The sequence below is a fragment of the Heloderma suspectum genome, chromosome 2 (assembly GCF_057233095.1).
Source record: "Heloderma suspectum isolate Gila_16-S chromosome 2, 16-S_ref, whole genome shotgun sequence".
NCBI classification, from domain to species: Eukaryota; Metazoa; Chordata; class Lepidosauria; order Squamata; family Helodermatidae; genus Heloderma; species Heloderma suspectum.
Window position 1 is genome coordinate 396,155,393 of NC_139459.1, and position 20,242 is coordinate 396,175,634.

Sequence of the window (20,242 nt, forward strand, 5' to 3'; positions counted from 1 at the left end):
TCGCCGTAGTCTACATAAATCTTTACGTAGACTAGACGTGCCAAAATAAGGAATGCAAATGGCGGCGCCCATGGGGCGCCGCCATTTGTGTACGCACTTTTTTTTCCCCCCAAAGTCACCCGTGATAGGCTACGTGACGATTTATGTAGCCTATTATGGCTGACTTTGGAAATCTAGCCGTGATAGGCTACGAAAATCATTACGTAGCCTATCACGGGTGTGTGTTGTTTTTTTTACTTTTTTTTTCGCGGCCGGGGAGACGGGGCACTCCTCCCCAGCCTGAATTTCGCCAGCGAGGGATGGGGCGCCTCCCCCCCAGCCTGAATTTCGGCCGGGCGAGGCAGGATGCCTCCCCTCCTCGCCTGAACTTTGTGGGGAGAACCAAAGCGCCTCCCCCCACCGTGAAGCAAGCTGCGGGACAAGGTAAGTCCCTTTCATCCATCCCTAGATAAATGCCAAGTTGTGCACCTAGGAAAAAGAAACCAAATGCTCAGCTACAAGATGGGGGATACGTGGCTCAACAACACTACAAGCGAGAAGGATCTGGGAATTGTTGTAGATCACAAGCTGAATATGAGCCAGCAATGTGATGTGGCTGCAAAAAAAGCAAATGCTCTTTTGGGCTGCATTAATAGAAGCATAGCTTCCAAATCCTGGGAAGTACTAGTTCCCCTCTACTCAGCACTGGTTAGGCCTCCTCTGGAGTACTGTGTCCAGTTCTGGGCACCGCACTTGAAGAAGGATGAAGACAAGCTGGAGAGGGTTCAGAGGAGAGCAATGAAGATGATCAGGGGACTGGAAACAAAGCCCTATGAAGACAGACTGAAAGAACTGGGCATGTGTAGCCTTGAGAAGAGAAGACTGAGGGGAGATATAATAGCGATCTTCAAGTACTTGAAAGGTTGTCACAGAGAGGAAGGCCAGGATCTCTCCTCGATCACCCCAGAGTGCAGGACACCGAATCATGGGCTCAAGTTACAGGAAGCCAGATTCTGCTTGAACATCAGGAAAAACGTCCTGACTGTTAGAGCAACATGACAGTGGAACTAATGACCCAGGGAGGTGGTGGGCTCTCCCACACTGGAGGCATTCAAGATGAGGCTGGACAGCCACCTGTCAGGGATGCTCTGACTTAGATTCCTGCATTGAGCAGTGGGTTGGACTTAATGGTCTTGTAGGCCCCTTCCAACCCTACTATTCTATGATTCTATGGCCCTGCTTAGCTTTTGAGACCAAAGTTAAGTTGCCACCAGTGGCCATATTTAAGAAGTAGCAAGTATAAAACTATTTAAAGTGTTGCCACACCATAAATCTGTTCAGTGTCCAACGAGGTGTCGACCAGGAAACCACAAGCAGGCAACTCAGAGCCATTCAGAGCTACTCCAATATAGTGGTAAGAGCAGTCCCCCCCCAAAAAAACCCGGTGCCCTCCAGTTGTGTTTGACTGCAATTTGCATCATTTCTAGAGGACATGGACAATAGAAATACTAGGAGTGGGGAGATGCATAGTAAAATTGCCAGTCCAATAGGGAGCTCATGGGATGGTCATGGGACAATCACTGCTTCTCAGCCTCACTTACCTCACAGGGTTGTCATGAAGTTCAAATGAGGAGAGAGAGAGAGAGAGAGAAGAAACTATGTATACTGCTTTTAGCTCACTGGAGGAACGGTGGGGCATGAAACTATTAAACAAAACAGCGTATATGTAAAATGATAATATTTTGTCACAATAACCATCAAAGTCACCTCTATCCAGTTGCTTGTCGACATTCTGAAAAAACTCTAAACACACACACACACTCACAATCAAGGTGTCTGGTACCCACTGTCATGAAGTTACTTGAGCATCTGAAACAGAAATTTCCCCAAATTCTGACTCCCTGATGATGTAACAATATAGAAGAACAAGTATTTCTAAAGAAAAATCAGCATGGCTTCTGCAAAAGTAAGTCCTGGCTCACTTATGATTTCATTTGTGGGATTGGGGAATTTGCTCCTTTCCCTTAGGCAGCCAAATTTCTTGGGCTGGCCCTACCTATACACTGTGAGAAATGCTGCTGAATTGTGGAACAAGGGAAGCATTTCCCATCCTGGTCTCCTTATTACAAAATCATTGAAGAGAAGTTACTTATCCTTCTATAAAGTCATTAGGTAACCTGCTACACCAGTATTTGTGTTTCAAATTATCACCCCAGAACAGTGAAGCTTTCACTTGCCAGTTGCCACACGAACAAAAATGTTTTGTTTTTGTTTTTAATTGTAGAATAACACCCAGTACTGCCATCTGTGTTCAAGACCCTGATAGCCACCAAATTGGATGGCGTTAAAAGGGGATTAGACAAATTCCTGGAGAACTCTATCAGCAACTACTAGTCCTGATGGCTCTATGCTACCCATAGTATCAGGGGCAGTGAGTCTATGTATACCAGTTGCTGGGGAACATGGGCAGGCAGGTGCTATTGCACTCCTGTCCTGCTTGTAGGTTTCCTGTGGGGAGCTGGTTGGTCCCTGTGTGAACAGAGTGCTGGACTAGATGGACCCTTGGTCTGATCCAGCAGGGCTCTTCTTATGTTCTTTCTCAGGCAAGATCTACCCAGCAACTGCACAAACACATTTTTCCTATTGGTAGACTAGTTCCTTCTCCACTAACCCTACCCCTGCTCTGAATGTGTCCTTGCTTTGGTCACAGCACCACCCAACAGCTGCCGGAGGATCGAGGAGAGTTCAGCTACAGAAACAGACGGCATACAAAAAAAACATGCAAACTGGCTGTGCACTCTGGAGATGCCTCTTTCCTCTGTGGGCATCTGTTCTTCTGCTTCTGGGGGGATGCTCTGGTGAGTACTGGGGGGTGGGGGAAAGCTAAACACCCCTATTTCCAGGGAAAAAAGCATGTGCCACCAGCCTAGTGAGGTGGGATGCACGCAGTGTGGTTCTAGCGAGCACATGCACAAATGTGGAAATTTTTTCACATTTCCTTCCCAGCACTGTAAATCGGTTCCTTCCTGGCACTGTAAAATGAGCAGAGCACTTGGTATCCCCTGAGATACAAAGAGTGTGAACTCCGATCTCTCCTGCTACTTTTTGCTTCTGTGTGAACTTGCTGGTGCCCAAACACAGCTGCGCTACAATCCTGGATCTCTGAGCTTTGAAGATATGTTTATACTGGTGCACTCACACAACTACACTAACTTCCGGGATTTTGGGACTGTTGGTGACAATGCTGATGAGAAATGCTGTATGTCTCTGTAATGTATTTATCTGCAGTGCTGCATCATGACTGCCTCTTCCCCATTTCTTCTGCTCCGCATTTCTTGCAGATGGGCCTTTTTGCTTATCTAGTGAAGGTGTTTTGGAGGGGGATGGAATGAGATCCGAGGAGACAAAGGAGGCCTCTCCAGTCTCCTCCCCTTCCCATCCACAGAAACACCCCCCTTTTCTCCCTCTTTAAGGCTGAGTTCTTTCCGCACTGGCTGTCTTCCACCGGCAGGGGAAGAGGTGTCGGATCCCCGAGTCCCTCCTCCGAGGTTGGCGCGGTGTCTCTGACCTTGGTGCTGGGAATCTCAACTATGCTAAGGCCCCTCAGATGCTGTCCAGGGGCCACAGGGTCGCTCCCTAACCCTTTTAGTTGTTCAGATAGTTTAATAGATTAACTGGCATTGTTTGTGTTATGGGTATGCAACAGGGTCCATTTACAAAAATTTACCAAAATGTTGACACCCTGGGCTGAGTGCTGCGGAGCATGTGCAAAGTGCATCACGTTGGTGCAGACTTTGCAGACCACAGTTGATGGTTCTTGGTGAAGCCATTTTCCCCCTTAGTTCCCTTGCAAGCCCACCCTATGCAGCTGCAGCAGCAAAGTTGGGAGCAAAGAATCTGCTGTCCAGCAAAATATTTTTAAAAATACAAAAGCAGTCAGATGAGCTGGGTGGGGGGGAGAAGTTACCTTGCCAAGGGTCCCCTCAAACCTGGTAGTGCTTCTGCCTCCAGTTAAGCAGACGTACTCATGACCTTCTTGATCATCCCAGGATGCAGGACATGGAATAATGACAATAATACGACAATGGAGCTGATGACCTAGGGAGGTGGTGGGCCCTACCACACCGGAGGCATTCAAGACAAGGCTGGACAGCCACCTGTCAGGGATGCTCTGATGGATTCCTGCATTGAGCAGGGGGTTGGACTTGATGGTCTTGTAGGCCCCTTCCAACCCTACTATTCTATGATTCTATGAACTAACAAGACATTGAAAACTGGGGTGCTTCTCTGTGTTTGAAAGATGGTAGATATGATTTTGTGAGGAACTGTATTACTCCTCTGAGGAAGTGAGCAGGCAGTTCAACAAATGTGATGAACTTGTCCAATTTGCTGGGGACTGGTATTTATTTCCTGCAGGTGTTCCTTCTCACCCTTCGCTTTGTTGTTGTTTGTGTTCCTTTTCATCTAACTGAAGAGCAGCAATAGCAGGGAGAAGATACCACAGCATCCTGCTCACATTCTCCCCAGCATGCTTAGAAAAGTAGAGAAGAAGAAAAACCCATGAAAGTCATTTACCTGTCGTCGAAGCTTGTTCGCGGTGGGGGGGAGGCACTTCGCTGCTCCCCCCGCGAAGTTCAGGCCGGGGGGGGGAGGCTTCCCACCTCGCCCGGCCGAAATTCAGGCCGGGGGGGAGGCTTCCCGCCTCGCCTGGCCGAAATTCAGGCCGGGGAGGAGGCTTCCCGCCTCGCCCAGCCGCGAACTCCAAAGTTTAAAAAACAAAACAAAAACGCCCCCGTGATAGGCTACGTGACGATTAACGTAGCCTACCACGGCTAGATCTGCAAAGTCAGCCGTGATAGGCTACGTTAATCGTCACGTAGCCTATCACGGGTGACTTAAAAAAAAAAAGCGCGTACGCTAATGGCGGCCCCCATAGGGAGCCGCCATTCGCATCCCTTATTTGGTCGCTGTAGTCTATGTAAATCTTTACGTAGACTACGGCGAAAATAAGGGCAACGCAAATAGCAACAGTGGGATACGGTCATCTCTGGATTTAAATTCTATAGAAGGAGGGCGTATTGGGAGAGGTGTTGCCCTGTACGTCAAAAAGGGCATAGTGTCAAGCGGACTAGGAGTGCTTCTACATTAAGCAAAATGCCCCGCAAAGCCCCACATCCTTTCTGGAGCTTCCTGGTTTGGGTTTCTTTGCGGGATTAGGAAGGGCTTCTTTACACGGCAGCCGAGTGGCTTGCACTGAAGGAGTGTCTCCTTCCCTCCCTGGCATGTGTGCAAAGGAGGGGTGCGTGTCTTGTTTCCATCGCTTAACTTCTCCTGTACTGTTTTCTTGCAGCCCCCAGGAATAGGGATAGCAGAGAATTCCGCCATGGATCTTGGTGAGGCCGAATGCCGGTGCATTCGGCCCCCCGAACTCCGTGTCAGAATGGCCTGCCACCCCCTCCGCCCCCCCCGGATTCCCCCCTGGACGAGACTTACCTGGGGCGGATCTTCCAGGTGGCGGCGGCTCCGTTGGCAGCTCTGGCAGCGGTCTAGCTGCGGCAGCTGCGGCAGCCGGTCTTCCGACCAGCTGCCTCCACTGCCATTTCCAGTGTAAAAAAAAAAAAAAAGACATGATAGGCTATGTAAAGATTTCCATAGGCTAGGTTAAAAAAAAAAAAAAGTGATAGGCTACGTAAACCTTTACGTAGCCTATCACGGCTGACTGCAGGGACACAAACGGTGGCAGCTATGGCTGCCGCCATTTGTGTCCCTGTTAGCCAGCGGCCGGATGTCCGGCTGCTGGCGGAGCCAGCCGGCGGCTCCGCGGAATCCCCGTGGAGTGGAGCCAGCCAGCCAGGATTCTGGGGGGAGGGATGAAGCACCTCCCCCCCCCAGTGGAACCTGGCGGAGACAGGTAAGGGCAGTTTCGTACATCCCTACCCAGGAAACCTCTGACTTACTTCTGAGAAGACATAAAATGTAAGATTGTGCTGTAAGTCTGCTACCCATGGCACACTTATGTGGGAGTAAGCCACATTGAACTCAATGGGACTTACTTCTGAGTAGACATACGATTGCCTTGTAAATCTGCAGCCCTCAGCACACTTACTTGGGAGTAAGCCCCATTGAACTTAATAGGGTACTCTGAAACAACAGAGGATGTTGCTTCTGAGCTTGGTGGGGTGGGGATCAGATGTGTCTCCTTTTGTTGCAGGGAGGCATTTTACCCTCTTCTCCCTCCAGCTGAGAAATGCAGAGGCAGGAGACGTAATCAACAAGCATTCTTGCCCTTGTTCCTGTCAGATCTCATCCTGACCATGCCCCCAGTAACTGGAAACAAACGCCCACCGCAGGCAGACACAGCGGTTTCTTCTGCTATTGGAGAATTTCACAGGGAGGTCATGGCGCGCCTGTTCCATGGGCTGGAAAAAATACTAATTTTTTTGTGATTGGGGAAAACATAAGTTAGGCTGGAGGAAATGGTGGGAGACACCCTGGAGGGTAATGGCATCATCTAAAGAGCCCGCAAACTTCTGAGAGAGAGCCATCTCAATAGCAGGATAAAAGCTCTGTGTGATGAATCCCTAGAACCCCTAAAAAGGGAAGGCAGTTCTGCAGAAGCACTTTTCATTCTTTTCATTCGTTTTCACTACAGAAAATATAGGACAGATACTTGTGCCTGAATTGATGTTTTCAGGGAGGGAGTCTGAGGAACTGAGGCAAATAGTGGTGACAAAAGATGAAGTTCTCAACCTTATTGATAAATTGGAAGCAAATAAATCACCAGGCCCAGAAGGCATCCATCCTAGAGTTCTCAAAGAACTCAAATATGAAATTGCTGATCTTCTAACCAAAATATGCAACATGTACCTAAGATCATCTTCTATAGCAGAGGACTGGAAGATGGCCAACGTAGCACCGATTTTCAAAAAGGGATGCGGGGGGGCATCTGGAAAATTACAGGTAAGTTAGCTTAATTCTGTTCCAGGTGAATTGGTTGAAGGCATTATGAAAGATAAAATTAGAAACCATATAGAAGGACAAGCCATGCTGACAAAGAATCAACATGGCTTCCCCAAAGGTATATCCTGTCTCACTAACATTTGGAGTTCTTTGAGAGTGTCAATAAACATGTAGACAGTGGTGATCTGGTAGACATTGTTTACTTGGACTCCCAAAAGGCTTTTGATAAAGTCCCTCACCAAAGACTCCTGAGCAAACTTAGCAGTTATGGAATAAGTAGAAAGACCCTCTTACGGATCAGTAACTGGTTAAAGAAGAGAAAACAGAGTAGGAATAAATGGTAAATTCTCCCAGTGGAGGGAAGTGAATAGTGGGATCCTACAGGGATCTGTATTAGGACCAAGGCTTTTCAACATGTTCATGAATGATCTGGAATTAGGAGTGAGCAGTGAAGTGGCCAAGTTTGTGGATGACACCAAATTATTTAGGGTAATTTAGGGATGTCAGAGAATTCCACCATGGATCATGGGGAGGCCGAATACCAGCACATTCGGCCCCCCAAAATCGGTGGCAGAACGGCCCCCCCGCCCCCCGGGATGAGACTTACCTTGGGTGGATCTTCCTGGTGGCGGCGGTTCCGGCGGCGGCTCCGGCGGCGGCTCCGGCGGCGGCTCCGGCGGCGGTTTGGCGGTGGTTCGGTGGCGGTTCAGCGGCGACAGCCGGTCTTCCGACCGGCTGCCGCCGCCGCCATTTCCAGGTTAAAAAAAACAAAAAACAAAAAAAGTGATAGGCTACATAAAGATTTACGTAGCCTATCACACCTAGATTTAAAAAAAACACTGTGATAGGCTACGTAAATCTTTACATAGCCTATCACGGCTGACTTAAAAAAACAACAACAAAAAACGCGCGTACGCAAATGGTGGTGGCCATGGCCGCCGCCATTTGCATTCCTTATTTTGGCACGTCTTAGTCTACGTAAACATTTAGACACTACGCTATTTGCGTTCCCCTTATTTTCGCTGTCTTAGTCTACATAAATGTTTACATAGACTAAGACGTGCCAAAATAAAGAATGGAAATGGCGGTGGCAATGGTCGCCGCCATTTGCGTACGCGTGTTTTTTGTTTTTGTTCTAAATCAGCCGTGATAGGCTATGTAAACATTTACGTAGCCTATCATGGCTGACTGCAGGGACGCAAATGGCAGTGGCTACGGCCGCTGCCATTTGCATCCCTGCTAGCCAGCGGCCTGATGTCCGGCTGCTGGCGGAGCCGGCTGGCGGCTCTGCAGAATCACTGCGGAGCACAGCCGGCCAGCCAGGATTCTGGTGGGGAGGAACGGAGTGCATCCCCCCCCGGCCAGGATTCCGGGGGTAGGGAAGGAACGCTTCCCCCCACTATCAACATAATCCGCGGAAAGGTAAGTCACTTTCGTACATCCCTAGGGATGTTAAAACAAAACGGGATTGTGAAGAGCTCCAAAAGGATCTCTCCAGACTGGGAGAATGGGCATCCAAATGGCAAACGTGGTTCAATGTAAGCAAGTGTAAAGTGATGCATGTTGGGGCAAAAAATCCCAACTTCAAGTATAGCCTGATGGGATCTGTGCTAGCAGTGACTGACCAGGAAAGAGATCTTGGGGTCGTGGTGGACAGTTCAATGAAGATGCCAACCCAGTGTGCGGCCACTGTAAAAAAAAAAAAAAGGCAAACTCTGTGTTAGGCATAATTAGAAAAGGAATTGAGAATAGAACTGCCAATATCATACTGCCCCTATACAGATCTATGGTGTGACCACCATTGGAATACTGTGTACAGTTCTGGTCACCATACCTAAAAAAAGATATTGTAGAGCTGGAAAAGGTGCAGAAAGGGGCAACTGAAACGATCCAGCGGCTGCAGCATCTCCCCTATGAGAGAAGGTTACAACAGCTGGGATTGCTGAGCTTGGAAAAGAGGAGGGTCAGGGGAGACATGATAGAGGTCTACAAAATTATGCATGGTGTGGTGAATGTGGACAGGGAGGCATTTTTTTCCCTCTCTCAAAATACTAGAACCCAATGGGGTCATCCTTTGAAGCTGATTGTTGGGAGATCCAGGCCAGATAAAAGGGAGGACTCCTTCACACAGCGCATAGTTAAACTATGGAATCCTCTACCACAGGATGTAGTGATGGCCACCCATTTGGAAAGCTTTAAAAGGGGGTTAGACAAATTCCTGGAGGAAAAGGCTATCAATGGCTACTAGTAATGATGGCTATGTGCTACCTCCAGTATCAGAGGCAGTGTGCCTATGTACACCAGTTGCTGGGGAACATGGGTGGGAGGGTGCTGTTGTGCTCATGCCCTGCTTGTGGGTTCCTGGTCGACCACTAGTTGACCGCTGTGTGAACAGAATGCTGGACTAGATGGACCCTTGGTCTGATCCAACCTGGCTCTTCTTATGTTCTTACAGTATTCAGAGGTGGTCTTGGGTGCCCTTGATTGCAGCCTTTTATCTTTGTCCCCCTTTCATCCCTTGCAGGATTATCTTCACATTCCTTGTACTTTTCCCCGGTAATATGGGACTCTGGCCAAGGGCTGCCCACATTCCTGATTTCAGCATACCTGGATGACGAGCCCTGGGGTCATTACGACAGCAGGACGAGGCGGGTCTTGCCTCAGGGCCCTTGGATAAAGAAAGCTGAGGAGGATGACCCCTCCTTTTGGGACTGGAACAGTGATAGGGTATCAAGCACCGAGCTGAAGTTCAGAAGTGACCTGCATTTGCTGCGGAAACACTACAACCAGAGTGAGGGTGAGCAGAAGGCAGGAGGGGCTTGGATCCCTCTAGGTTCCTCTCAGGAGATGGGGAGAGGCAGACATGGTATATGTGTATGTATGTGTATGTAGTTTTTAAATGTACAATCCACACCCTCCCCCACATTCTAAGGATGGGGATCTTGGATGGGAGCACAGACATTCCCCCTTCTTGCAAAATGCTGGGCAGTCATGGTGGCGAAGTAAGAGTCACCCCCAGATGGCAGCTGGGCCGGGCATGCACTCAAGCCCCGGCTTAGGTGATATTGGGTAAAAGTTTGTATAGAACACATGTTCATATGTAACTTTGGGCCAAAACACATTTCATTTTGCTTACTGCTTGCAGTCCCTTCCTGTATGTATGTGTGTGTATGTATGTGTGTGTATGTTTGTATGTTTGTATGTATGTAAGTGTCTGTCTGTCTGTCTGTCTGTCTGTCTGTCTGTCTGTCTATCTATCTATCTATCTCTCTATCTCTCTATCTCTCTATCTCTCTATCTCTCTATCTCTCTATCTCTCTATCTATGAGCATCACTACACCAGCCTAAAATCCTGCAATTAAAATTGGACGTTCTGCACCTGTTTAAAATGCAGGATCACAATGGTCTCTTGTTACACACGCTTCCTCCCCCCCCCTCCCCCCCTTATCTGAGTCTTCCATATGTTTCATTCTACAGCCATTAGATGGCGCTGTAGTCTAGCTCCTCTTCTGGCGGATTTTCTTCTTTTCACGGAGGGAACTCAAGCAGAACACAAGCGCTGCAATTTGATAGCTCATTATCTCCAATCTTTTTGAAAATGGAATAAAGGTCATTTGGTGCGGGAGACACCCTGGAGGTTAATGATGTCAACTAAACTGAGGACAATGCTTCAAGAATCTGATATAGTTATGTGAGAATCGGCAAAAAGCGTGCTTGCCACAGATCTTGAAATTACACCTTGAAGCTTGTGTTGATTCAACTCTGTATGAGATTGGGAGCATTTCCTTTTCTTTTGGCAAGAAAATCCATGCACATTTTTCTAAAGGTACGCATTGACTGTGCGAATTTCTGTAGTGTATGCATTCCCCTTCCATGATTAAAGCATATTTGTGCACGTTTTTGAAATCTACTCATCTTGAAACGTATGCCTTTTGAAATGTATTCTTTCTGAACTCTATGCATTTTTTAAAAGCACGCATGCTGTCTAACACTAGTAACCATTGATAGCCTTTTCCTCCAGAAACCTCACTACTAATTGGTGAGCAGGTGGTCTAACTACCCATGCACCCCATTTTTGATTGGAAGATGGTTGTCTCATCACTCATTGGGCCCCCACCTCTGGCCAAGACAAGTGAATAAAAGCACAGTAAATGACAGCTCTTTTTCTTCTGCTGCTTCACTTCGCTCTCATGTTGCTTTGCCTCTGATCTTCTATGGACCACTGGACCCAAGCATTTGGGTATTGATGGACCTCTTTAGGTTCTTAGCTTCTAGAACTTGCAAATAATTATTTCTTGTCTAAAAATGGCCCTCATTTCTAGGGATAGCATGGGCGCCCAATTCAGTCTGGGAATCCAGCAGAACCACCCCTGCCCGCACCCCCAAACCCTGCTTGCCGAGCCCCTGCTCGCCCCTTGCCCCCACTTGGTGAATGGCCTGCATTCACCCCACTGGTCTTGTCGAGCTTCATGGTTGCCATTTTTTGAGAAATAAAATGGTGATCACAAAAATGCGTATGTCTTTGTATGCGTGAAAATGTGCATTTTGCAAATGTGCACATTCGCCTATGCGTGAAATTACGCATTTTCCAACAAATACGCATTTTTGAACACACACAAATATGCACCTTCACAAAACTATGCATTTCACACATGAGAATATGTACATTCACAAAATGCACATTTTCATGCATACAAAGTCATGTGCATTTTTGTGATCGCCATTTTCTTTTTTTAAAAAAAACAGCGACTGCGGAGTTTGACGAGGCCATTGGGGTGAGTGCGGGCTGCTCACCGAGCATCGGAGGAGCTCAGGTGTGGTCTGGGGACCGGCGAGCAGGGGCAGGGGCTGGGCGGGCATCTAGAGAACCTGGATGGGGTGAGTTCACACATCCCTACTTGTTTCCAACCTTGAAGCTGTCTTACAACCAAACTTGGTTAACCCCTTTAATCCAAATTTGGTTAACTCCTTAGATACCAGAAACAATTTTATTTAGATCCTGTCTGGCTTCTCCAGTCAACTTCTAAATTCCTTGAGACACCACCCTCTGATATCAACTTCTAGAGTTTGTTGTGTATTGGCCCCAGGAGCATAACCAAGTCACCTGTAGTGTTAGAGGGGCCTAGAGATCCATATTACCTTGCTTAAGTTCATTATTAGTGCAATTCCCTTGCTAGTAAGCCTCTGAGCATGTAAAGATGAGTCAAAGGGCTGAGAGCGAGGCCTAGCACATTCCATACTAATGAGTAGAGTATCTAATCAAGATGTGCCTGGGAAGTGAAGTTTGTTCACCTTAAAGTTGCAGGTGACTGTGCTGGGAACCAAGCAATGCTAGTCTATGCTGGATAGGGATGTACGAATTCATTACCTGGTTCCGGTCGGGGCATCTGCTGGGGGGGGGGGAGGTGATCCGTTCTTCCCCCTGGAATCCTCGACGGGGGGGAGGCGATCTGGTCCTCCCCCCCGGAATCCTCCCTGGCCGGCTCTGCGGAGTCGCCGGCTAGGGCCATCTGCAGCCGGAGTTCCGGCCGCGGACGGGCTGCTGTGGACACAAATGGCGGCTGCTGCGGCTGCCATTTGCGTCCTGCGAAGCTGCCATGATAGGCTACATAAGTATTTACGTAGCCTATCACGGCAAGCCAAAACAAAAACAACAGCGTACGTAAATATTTACGTAGGCTAAAACGGCAGGGAAAAAAAGGAACACAAATGGCGCCCACTACACTATTTGTATTCCTTTTTTTTTGCCATAATAGCCTATGTAAATATTTACGCAGGCTAAAATGGCAAAAAATAGGGAATGCAAATGGCGGCCGCCATAGCCACCGCCGTTTGCGTACGTGTTTTTTTTTTTGCTTGCCCTGATAGGCTATGTAAATACTTACGTAGCCTATCACGGCCTCTGCAGGGATGCCAAAGGTGTCCCTGCATCAGCCATGATAGGCTACGTAAGTATTTATGTAGCCTATCATGGCTATGAAGAAGAAGTGAATGGTGGCCGCAGGGCGGCCGCCATTCGCAAGTCAGCATGGACAGCAGCAGGTAAGTGCTCCATTTCACGTGCCTTTCGTGGGTTGGGGGTGTGAGGGCTTCATTCTGCCACAGATTTCGGGGGGCCGAATGCACTGGCATTCAGCCTCACTGAGATCCATGGTGGAATTCTCCGCCATCCCTAATGCTGGGAATGAATGCTAGGTGGTGCTTGCTAGTGTCATGCTGCCTCATGGCTAACATGTATGCTATAAAACCCATTGTACCCCAGGGCTCTGGGTTCAGAGAAGCTGTCTGAGCTAACCATTGTGTATGCCTGTGTGCTGTAAGTTACCCAATAAACTATCTCCTTGTAAGTAAACCTGGGTCTGATTTATCACTATCTTGGCACCTCTAAATTAATAGTTTGAAACCTGTGGGCTGGGCAATGCAGGTCAATGGTGGAACAGATATAACCTGAAGAGAGGTTGATAGAGTGGAATGTGGGTCTGCTCTCAGCTTCTGCCATCTGTCTTTCCTTTAGGGGTTCTCACCTGGCAGCAGAGGTCTGGCTGTGAGCTGCGCGAGGACGGGAGCAAAAGAGGGATTGTCCAATATGGCTACAATGGGAGGGATTTCCTCAACTTCAACTTTGAGACCCTCACCTGGACTGCAGCTAATGTGGCTGCAGAAGTGATCAAGAGGGAGTGGGAAGCTGACCCAGCCTTTTCCCACATCAGGGTTGCATTGCTTCAGAACTGCTATCAGTGGCTGCAGAAATTCTGGGAGTACAGGAAGGAAACTCTGCTGAGGAATGGTGAGGATGGGATATGTGTGTGTGTGGATCTTTGTTCAATGGAAAGGTAGCATTCTCTTCCCCCACCCACCCATTCCTGTACAAACCCTGGAATCAAGACTGGATCATCACATGATTGTGGTGTGTGCGTCATACTAATTTGGTGTCAGGTTTCCCAATCCCCCCAGCGCACACGCTCAGGCAATCTGACACTGGACACCCAAGTCAGTGAGATTTCTTTATTGCAGGGAATCCCATAGCAAAACCTTAATGGTTACACTCTTCAGAAATCATATAGCTGATGGTCAGTAGCTATAGGCTGTATGTAATTCCAGAGCAGTCCAAAACACTGCTACCGTGACTGAGATCCTCAACATAGTTTCTCCGTTGCCATAGTTTCTCCTCCAGCTCCGGATTTCCAGCAATACAGCCGCTATGCCATATCGCTAGCTGAAGAGACTGACTGTGGACGCAAATGGCATCCAGGACACCATTTGCGGCTGTAAAGGCCTTAGTTTAAGGTAAATGCAGCCATAAACGTAGAACAGGGACACAAATGGTGTCCTGGATGCCATCTGCAGCCCTTCTTTTTCACGCAATAGGCTACACAACTATTTGCATAGCCTATCGCATGAATGAAAAGCATGGATGCAAATGATGTTCAGCACACCATTTGCATCCGCAGTCAAGTCCCCTTCAGCCAGCGATATGGCATGGCAGCCGTATCGCTGGTGCTTCGGAAGTGGCCGGAAGCTCTGTGGAATTACTGTGGAGCGGAGCCGGCCAAAGAGGATTCTGGGGGGGAGGAATGGATCGCCTCCTCCCTGTGGGAGACCAGGTACAGACTGCCAGGTACAGACTGGTCTCCTACAGATCAGAAGGTAGGGAATCTGCCCATCCCTACTCGGGATTCCTGGGTACCTAACCCAGACAATCCTTTCACAGGGTTCCAACCCCGGACATGGAAAGGGAATGATTCCTGGAATGAACCCATCAGGCAATCAAGGGATAACTTCTTGAAAGGCCTAAACAACCCGCACCCATAGAGAGTCCAACTTTGAAACTTTTGTTGATAACTCCAGGCTACATGGTCAAGGCCCATCAAGATCAAGGGAAGGGCATGCCCACACATGCAAGGAGTTCCAGGCCATGGCTTTCGCATTGGCAACTCCACGCTGCATGAGGTGTGGCAGAGCGAAGTCCAAAAGTTGTAGAGCAAACCTAGCCTGTCGAACCCTGAGCTGACTACAAACACAGACACACAATCCACAGCAACAACAGTTCAAGTCTATGAAAACCCTCACAGTACTTTTCATGGCAGGTCTTTAACAATCCAAAGTTCCAGTCTATGTGCAGAGTGCCTCCAAAAGCCCAGACGATGATGGTTCCAAACAGAGAAGCCTTCAGGCAATGAAGAAGACGAGATGTTCCTAGCAAAGGCACTTCGCCTCTGCACCAGCTTAAATGGGAAGGCGTGACTGTAGGACACCTCCTCTGGATCCCTTGAAAGACAAGGGCCTTTAGCTTCTCAGCAAGGCCCCTGCATAAACAGGGTAGCACAGCTCAGCCCTCCAGCAGTTACGCTTCAACCTGGGTGACCCTTCTGCAAACCCCACCCCTCCTCTGTCAGGTTCTCACAGGCCAAGGCCAGACCAGCCGGCAGACAGGGAGTTGGGTGACCCCCCCTGGCTCTGCTCTTGGAACACTGATAGAGATAAGCTCACACAGACTCTGACATTCCAGAAACTGAATAAGCCTAAACCCAGCTAGGCTACTTCTGATCAAATCCTGGCTATAACCTACAAAGCCCACTGCAGTACTGAAGTTGGGCCTTGTCATTTGGTCCTGTTCAGCTTCAGAGCGTATATTAATTAGGGATGTATAAATCCCTTACCTGGTTCCAGTCAGGGCATCTGCTGCGGGGGGAGGCGCTCCGTCCCTCCCCCCAGAATCCTTGATGGGGGGGAGGCGATCCGGTCCTCCCCCCCCGGAATCCTGCTCTGCCAGCTCTGCTCTGCGGCGGCTCCACAGAGCAGCTGGCCAGGGCCGTCCACAGCTGGACTTCCAGCCGCAGATGGGCTGCTGCAGACGCAAATGGCGGCCGCCATAGCGGCCGCCATTTGCATCCTTCCAGGCTGCCGTGCTAGGCTATGTAAGTATTTACGTAGTCTACCATGGCATGCCCACCCCCCCCAAAAAAAAACAGTGTACACAAATGGCGGCGGCTACGGTGGCTGCCATTTGCATTCCCTATTTTTTGCTGTTCTAGCCTACGTAAATATTTATGTAGGCAATTAAGGCGAAAAAAAGGGAACCGCAAATAGCGTAGTGGGCGCTATTTGCGTTTCTTGTTTTTTTCGCCATAAAAACCTACGTAAATATTTATGTAGGATAAAACGGTGGGGAAAAGAAGAACGCAAATAGCGCCACTACGTTATTTGTGGTTCCCTTTTTTTTCGCCATAATTGCCTACGTAAATATTTCCGTAGGCTAGAACGGCGAAAAATAGGGAATGCAAATGGCGGCCGCCATAGCCGCCACCATTTGCATACGCTGTTTTTTTGGGGGGGTAGCCATGATAGGCTAGGTAAATTCTTACGTAGCCTATCACAGCTGCAAGGATGGCAATGGTGGCCACAGCAGCCCGGCCGTGGCTAGCCAGGAGACCAGCCACCGCTGGAGCCTCCGGAGCCACCACCACCTCTGGAACCGCTGCTGCCGCCGAATCTGCCACATCCGCCCCAGGTAAGTTCCATCAGAGTGGATTCTGGGGGGGGGCAGGAGGCCGTTCCACCATGGATTCCAGGGGGATTCCATGGTGGAATTCTCTGCCATCCCTAATATTAATCAGGTTCTAGAAACTATGGATGGATGGACTCACCTCACTCGTGTGGCCCAGATGTGCTCATTGAGCCTCCGTGCCTGCCAAGATGCCCGAGCCACCCTTCCTCTGTGCAAGTCGCCATTATACGTAAAAATGTCAACTTGCTGTTTTCTGTCAATTTAATCTTGTGCGCAATGGCTGGCATTTTAAGGCCAGCCATCGTGCACAAGGTTTAATTTACGAAAAAGAATGAGTCATCATTTCTACATACAATGGTGACTTGCACTGAGGAAGGGCAGCTGCAGGCACACAGCTCAGTGGGCAGGGGCAATGCTGCTTTCTCCCCCTCCCACCCTGGCTACCGGGAAGGCAGGACCTTGACAGGAGGAAGATGAGAGGGGCTTCCCTCTCCTCTTCCTCCTGTCAAGGTGCCGCCGCCATGGTAGCTGTCCCAGGATAGGACAGGGAGAAAGGAGAATTGCCCCTGCCCACCAAGCTGTGTCCCCACAAGCACCCCTCCTCTGTGCCATGATGGCAAGAGTGGTTGGCACATGCCTGGTGATGAGTACCTCGGCTGTCAAGCCCTTGTGCGCATGAAGCCCTTTTGGGCATTATGCACATGCGGGCTTAAATGCCAGAGTCCTCATCACACAGAGGATAGGAGGTTGTGGGTGCACAGCTCGGTGAGCAGGGGTGACACTCCTTGCAAGGAGGAGAGCAGTTGATGTGTGTGAGGCGAGGAGTCTGGGTTGCTCCTGGCTGCTTGCGGAGCTCTGGGGTGCTCGCCAACCAGGTCCATCAGTGCCCCATGGCTCAGGAGCAGGGACCAGGTGGAGGCAGGGGTGGGGCATGGGGGAGTCTGCTGGCCAGTCTGGACCCAACTGGGCACTCTTAACATCCCTACTAGAAAGCGTAGTGGGTCACTAAACCAAGTCCAAACAGGCAAACATTAAAAAGACACCAAAAATCAAATTGGAATCCATTGAATGCTTTATTTAAGAAAATTACCAAACTTAAGAAAATTAGCACGATGTTTGTACGAGGATTAGAAGTTTTCTCTGTGATCATGTTATTGGTAGTGAAAGAGAACGTAACATAAAGATGAGATTAACTAAAAGAATGGCAATTGACAAAACTGGCACTACAAACGTAGCGGGTGAGATAAGAAATTCTGCTTCTACCATTATGGTTATGACTCCTCCTCACCGCCCTCCTGCATTCTACTTGCAGATCAAAGCTAAACTAAAGCATGCTAAATTTGTTAACTCTCTCTTCCTCCTTCACATGACTTGAATGCAAAAAGCTAAGCTAAAGCCTTACTAAGTTTCTCTAGGCACGTGAAGATTTAGCAGTTGACTGGAGAAGCCAGACAGGATCTAAATAAAATTGTTTCTGGTATCGAAAGGGTTAACCAATTTTTTCCCCTAATACTTTTTATTCTACTTTTATGTTTATAAATGAACCAAGGAACACCAACAACATAATCATCTTCTACAGTTTCCAACATTACAGTATTCTTAAGAGGAACCATCAATAATGAAATAGAGAAAAAAAGAGAGAAAGAAAGGAGGTAATATAAAAAGGAGAGAGAAGGGGTTAACCACATTTAGATGAAAAGGGTTAATCAAGTTTGGTTGTAAGACAGCTTCAAGTTTGGAAATCAGGCCCATTTTTAGACAAGAAATAGTTGTTTGCAAGTTCTAGAGGCTAAGAGTCTAAAGAGGTCCATCGATACCCAAATGCTTAGGTCCAGTGGTACAGAGCCAATCAGAGGCAAAGCAGCATGAACATCAGGAGAACTTCCAAATAGAAGTTAGAGCAATATGACAATGGAACCAATTACCTAGGGAGGTGGTGGGCTCTCCCATGCTGGAGGCATTCAAGATGAAGCTGGACATCCATCTGTCAGGGATGCTCTGACTTGGATTCCTGCATTGAGCAGGGCGTTGGACTCGATGGTCTTGTAGGCCCCTTCCAACCCTACTATTCTATGATGCTATGATTCTATGAAGTGAAGCAGAAGAAGAAAAAGAGCTGTCATTTGCTGTGCTTGTCCTGGCCAGAGGTGGGGGTCCAATGAGTGATGAGACAATCATCTTCCAATCAAAAATGGGTAGTTAGACCACCTGCTCACCAATTAGTAGTGAGGTGTCTATCTGTTTCCCAGCAATGTGAGCTTGTATACCCCATGTTTTGGGAACAACTCTGGCATTATCCCTAACAGGTGAATGTGGAACTTCCTAAAATATTGCTAAAGGTCTACCATCTGGCATGTTATCTTGATTGACATGATTCTCCCCGGTACATCTTTCTTGAAGCTTGGACAAATCCAGCGACATCTGCTGTAACTCTTCTCTTTACGCTTGTTGTTATGGTTAAACAATAGGGCATGCGTCAGCATCTCCGATCAGACAGGTGTACCAAATGATCAGCTTTATCAGGGCTTTTCCCTCTTTGTTGGTACCTGAGAGTGCATCAGTTCCCCGGTTCCACCAATAATATCAGCATCTCTGCCAGCACAGTTCACCCGTGACCTCACTATTGCTCTACAGAAGCCGCTTGCAAAAGGTAACCCCATTCCCCCCACCCTCTCCTTTCAAAGCTAGACTGAAGAAGCCTTTGTTGTTGTTCAGTCGTTCAGTTATGTCCGACTCTTCATGACCCCATGGACCATGGCATGCCAGGCCTTCCTGTCCTGCGCTCTCTCCCGGAGCGTGCTCAAGTCCACATTCATTGCATCGGTGATGCTATCTAGCCATCTCATCCTCTGCCGTCCCCTTCTCCTTTTGCCTTCAGTCTTTCTCAGCAGCAGGGTCTTTTCCAGAGAGTTTTCGCTTCGCATTAGGTGGCCAAAATATTTCAGCTTCAGTATCTGTCCTTCCAATGAGCACTCAGGGTTGATTTCCTTTAGGATGGACTGATCTGACCTCCTTGCAGTCCAGGGGACTCGTAAGAGTCTTCTCCAGCACCACAGTTTGAAAGCATCAGTTCTTGGGTGCTCAGCCTTCCTTATAGTCCAGCTCTCACAGTCATACGTTGCTACTGGGAAAACCATAGCTTTGATTATGCGGACCTTTGTCGGCAAGGTGATGTCTCTGCTTCTTACTATGCTGTCCAGGTTTGCCATAGCTTTCCTCCCAAGGAGCAAGCATCTTTTAATTTCATGGCTACAGTCACCATCTGTGGTGATCTTGGAGCCCAAGAAAATAAAATCTGTCACTGCTGAAGAAGCCTTAGGTAGAGGTATTTTAATGCCATAACATTAACTAGCATAGAATCCAAATTTCAGGGTCTTCTTGTCCATGGGTCAGTGGTTTGGAATATAAGTATGGGGTCTTCCTAAATATGAGTCAGGGGGCTTCTGGGGGGGGGGGTCTTCCTGTAGGTCTCCCAAAAACTCTCATTCAGACTGTTCAACCATTCCAGGTCACATTGTTGATTTGAAGTAGCCTCTTCAGTCTTTTGTTAGCAAAATTATTTAACCTTTTCAGTGCTAGATTAACATGTAAAATTGTGGACTGCACCATTTCAGGTTAGAGTTACTCGGCTTTCTCTTAGTCCCTTGAGACTGGGGATCTCTTGGTAGCGGGATGTGTTATGGTTCTGGACACTGGCTCCCCTCCTGACACCGAGGTGGCGGTATGTGAAGCCTTCCCTGGTGATTTTTGTGGGGGAGTAAGTTTGGAGTCTGTGCAGATAGTTTAAAAGGTTAG

The 20,242-nt window shown here is 48.3% G+C and overlaps 1 protein-coding gene across 2 annotated transcripts in view; it reads left to right on the forward strand.

Moving 5' to 3' along the window:
• Window positions 1-247: 247 nt before the first annotated feature.
• Window positions 248-20,242, forward strand: part of LOC146356537 (major histocompatibility complex class I-related protein 1-like) — a 28,597-nt gene continuing 8,602 nt past the window's right edge. Inside the window, exons 1-4 of one of the 2 annotated variants that reach the window (XM_084841249.1) lie at window positions 248-423; window positions 2,690-2,837; window positions 9,464-9,736; window positions 13,454-13,726. In XM_084841249.1, coding sequence (XP_084697375.1) covers window positions 2,759-2,837; window positions 9,464-9,736; window positions 13,454-13,726 — 625 coding nt within the window. In that variant the 5' untranslated portion in view covers window positions 248-423; window positions 2,690-2,758. Of the gene's footprint in view, window positions 424-2,687; window positions 2,838-9,463; window positions 9,737-13,453; window positions 13,727-20,242 lie in introns of those variants that run through there. The other variant, XM_084841248.1, reaches the window with a different exon arrangement.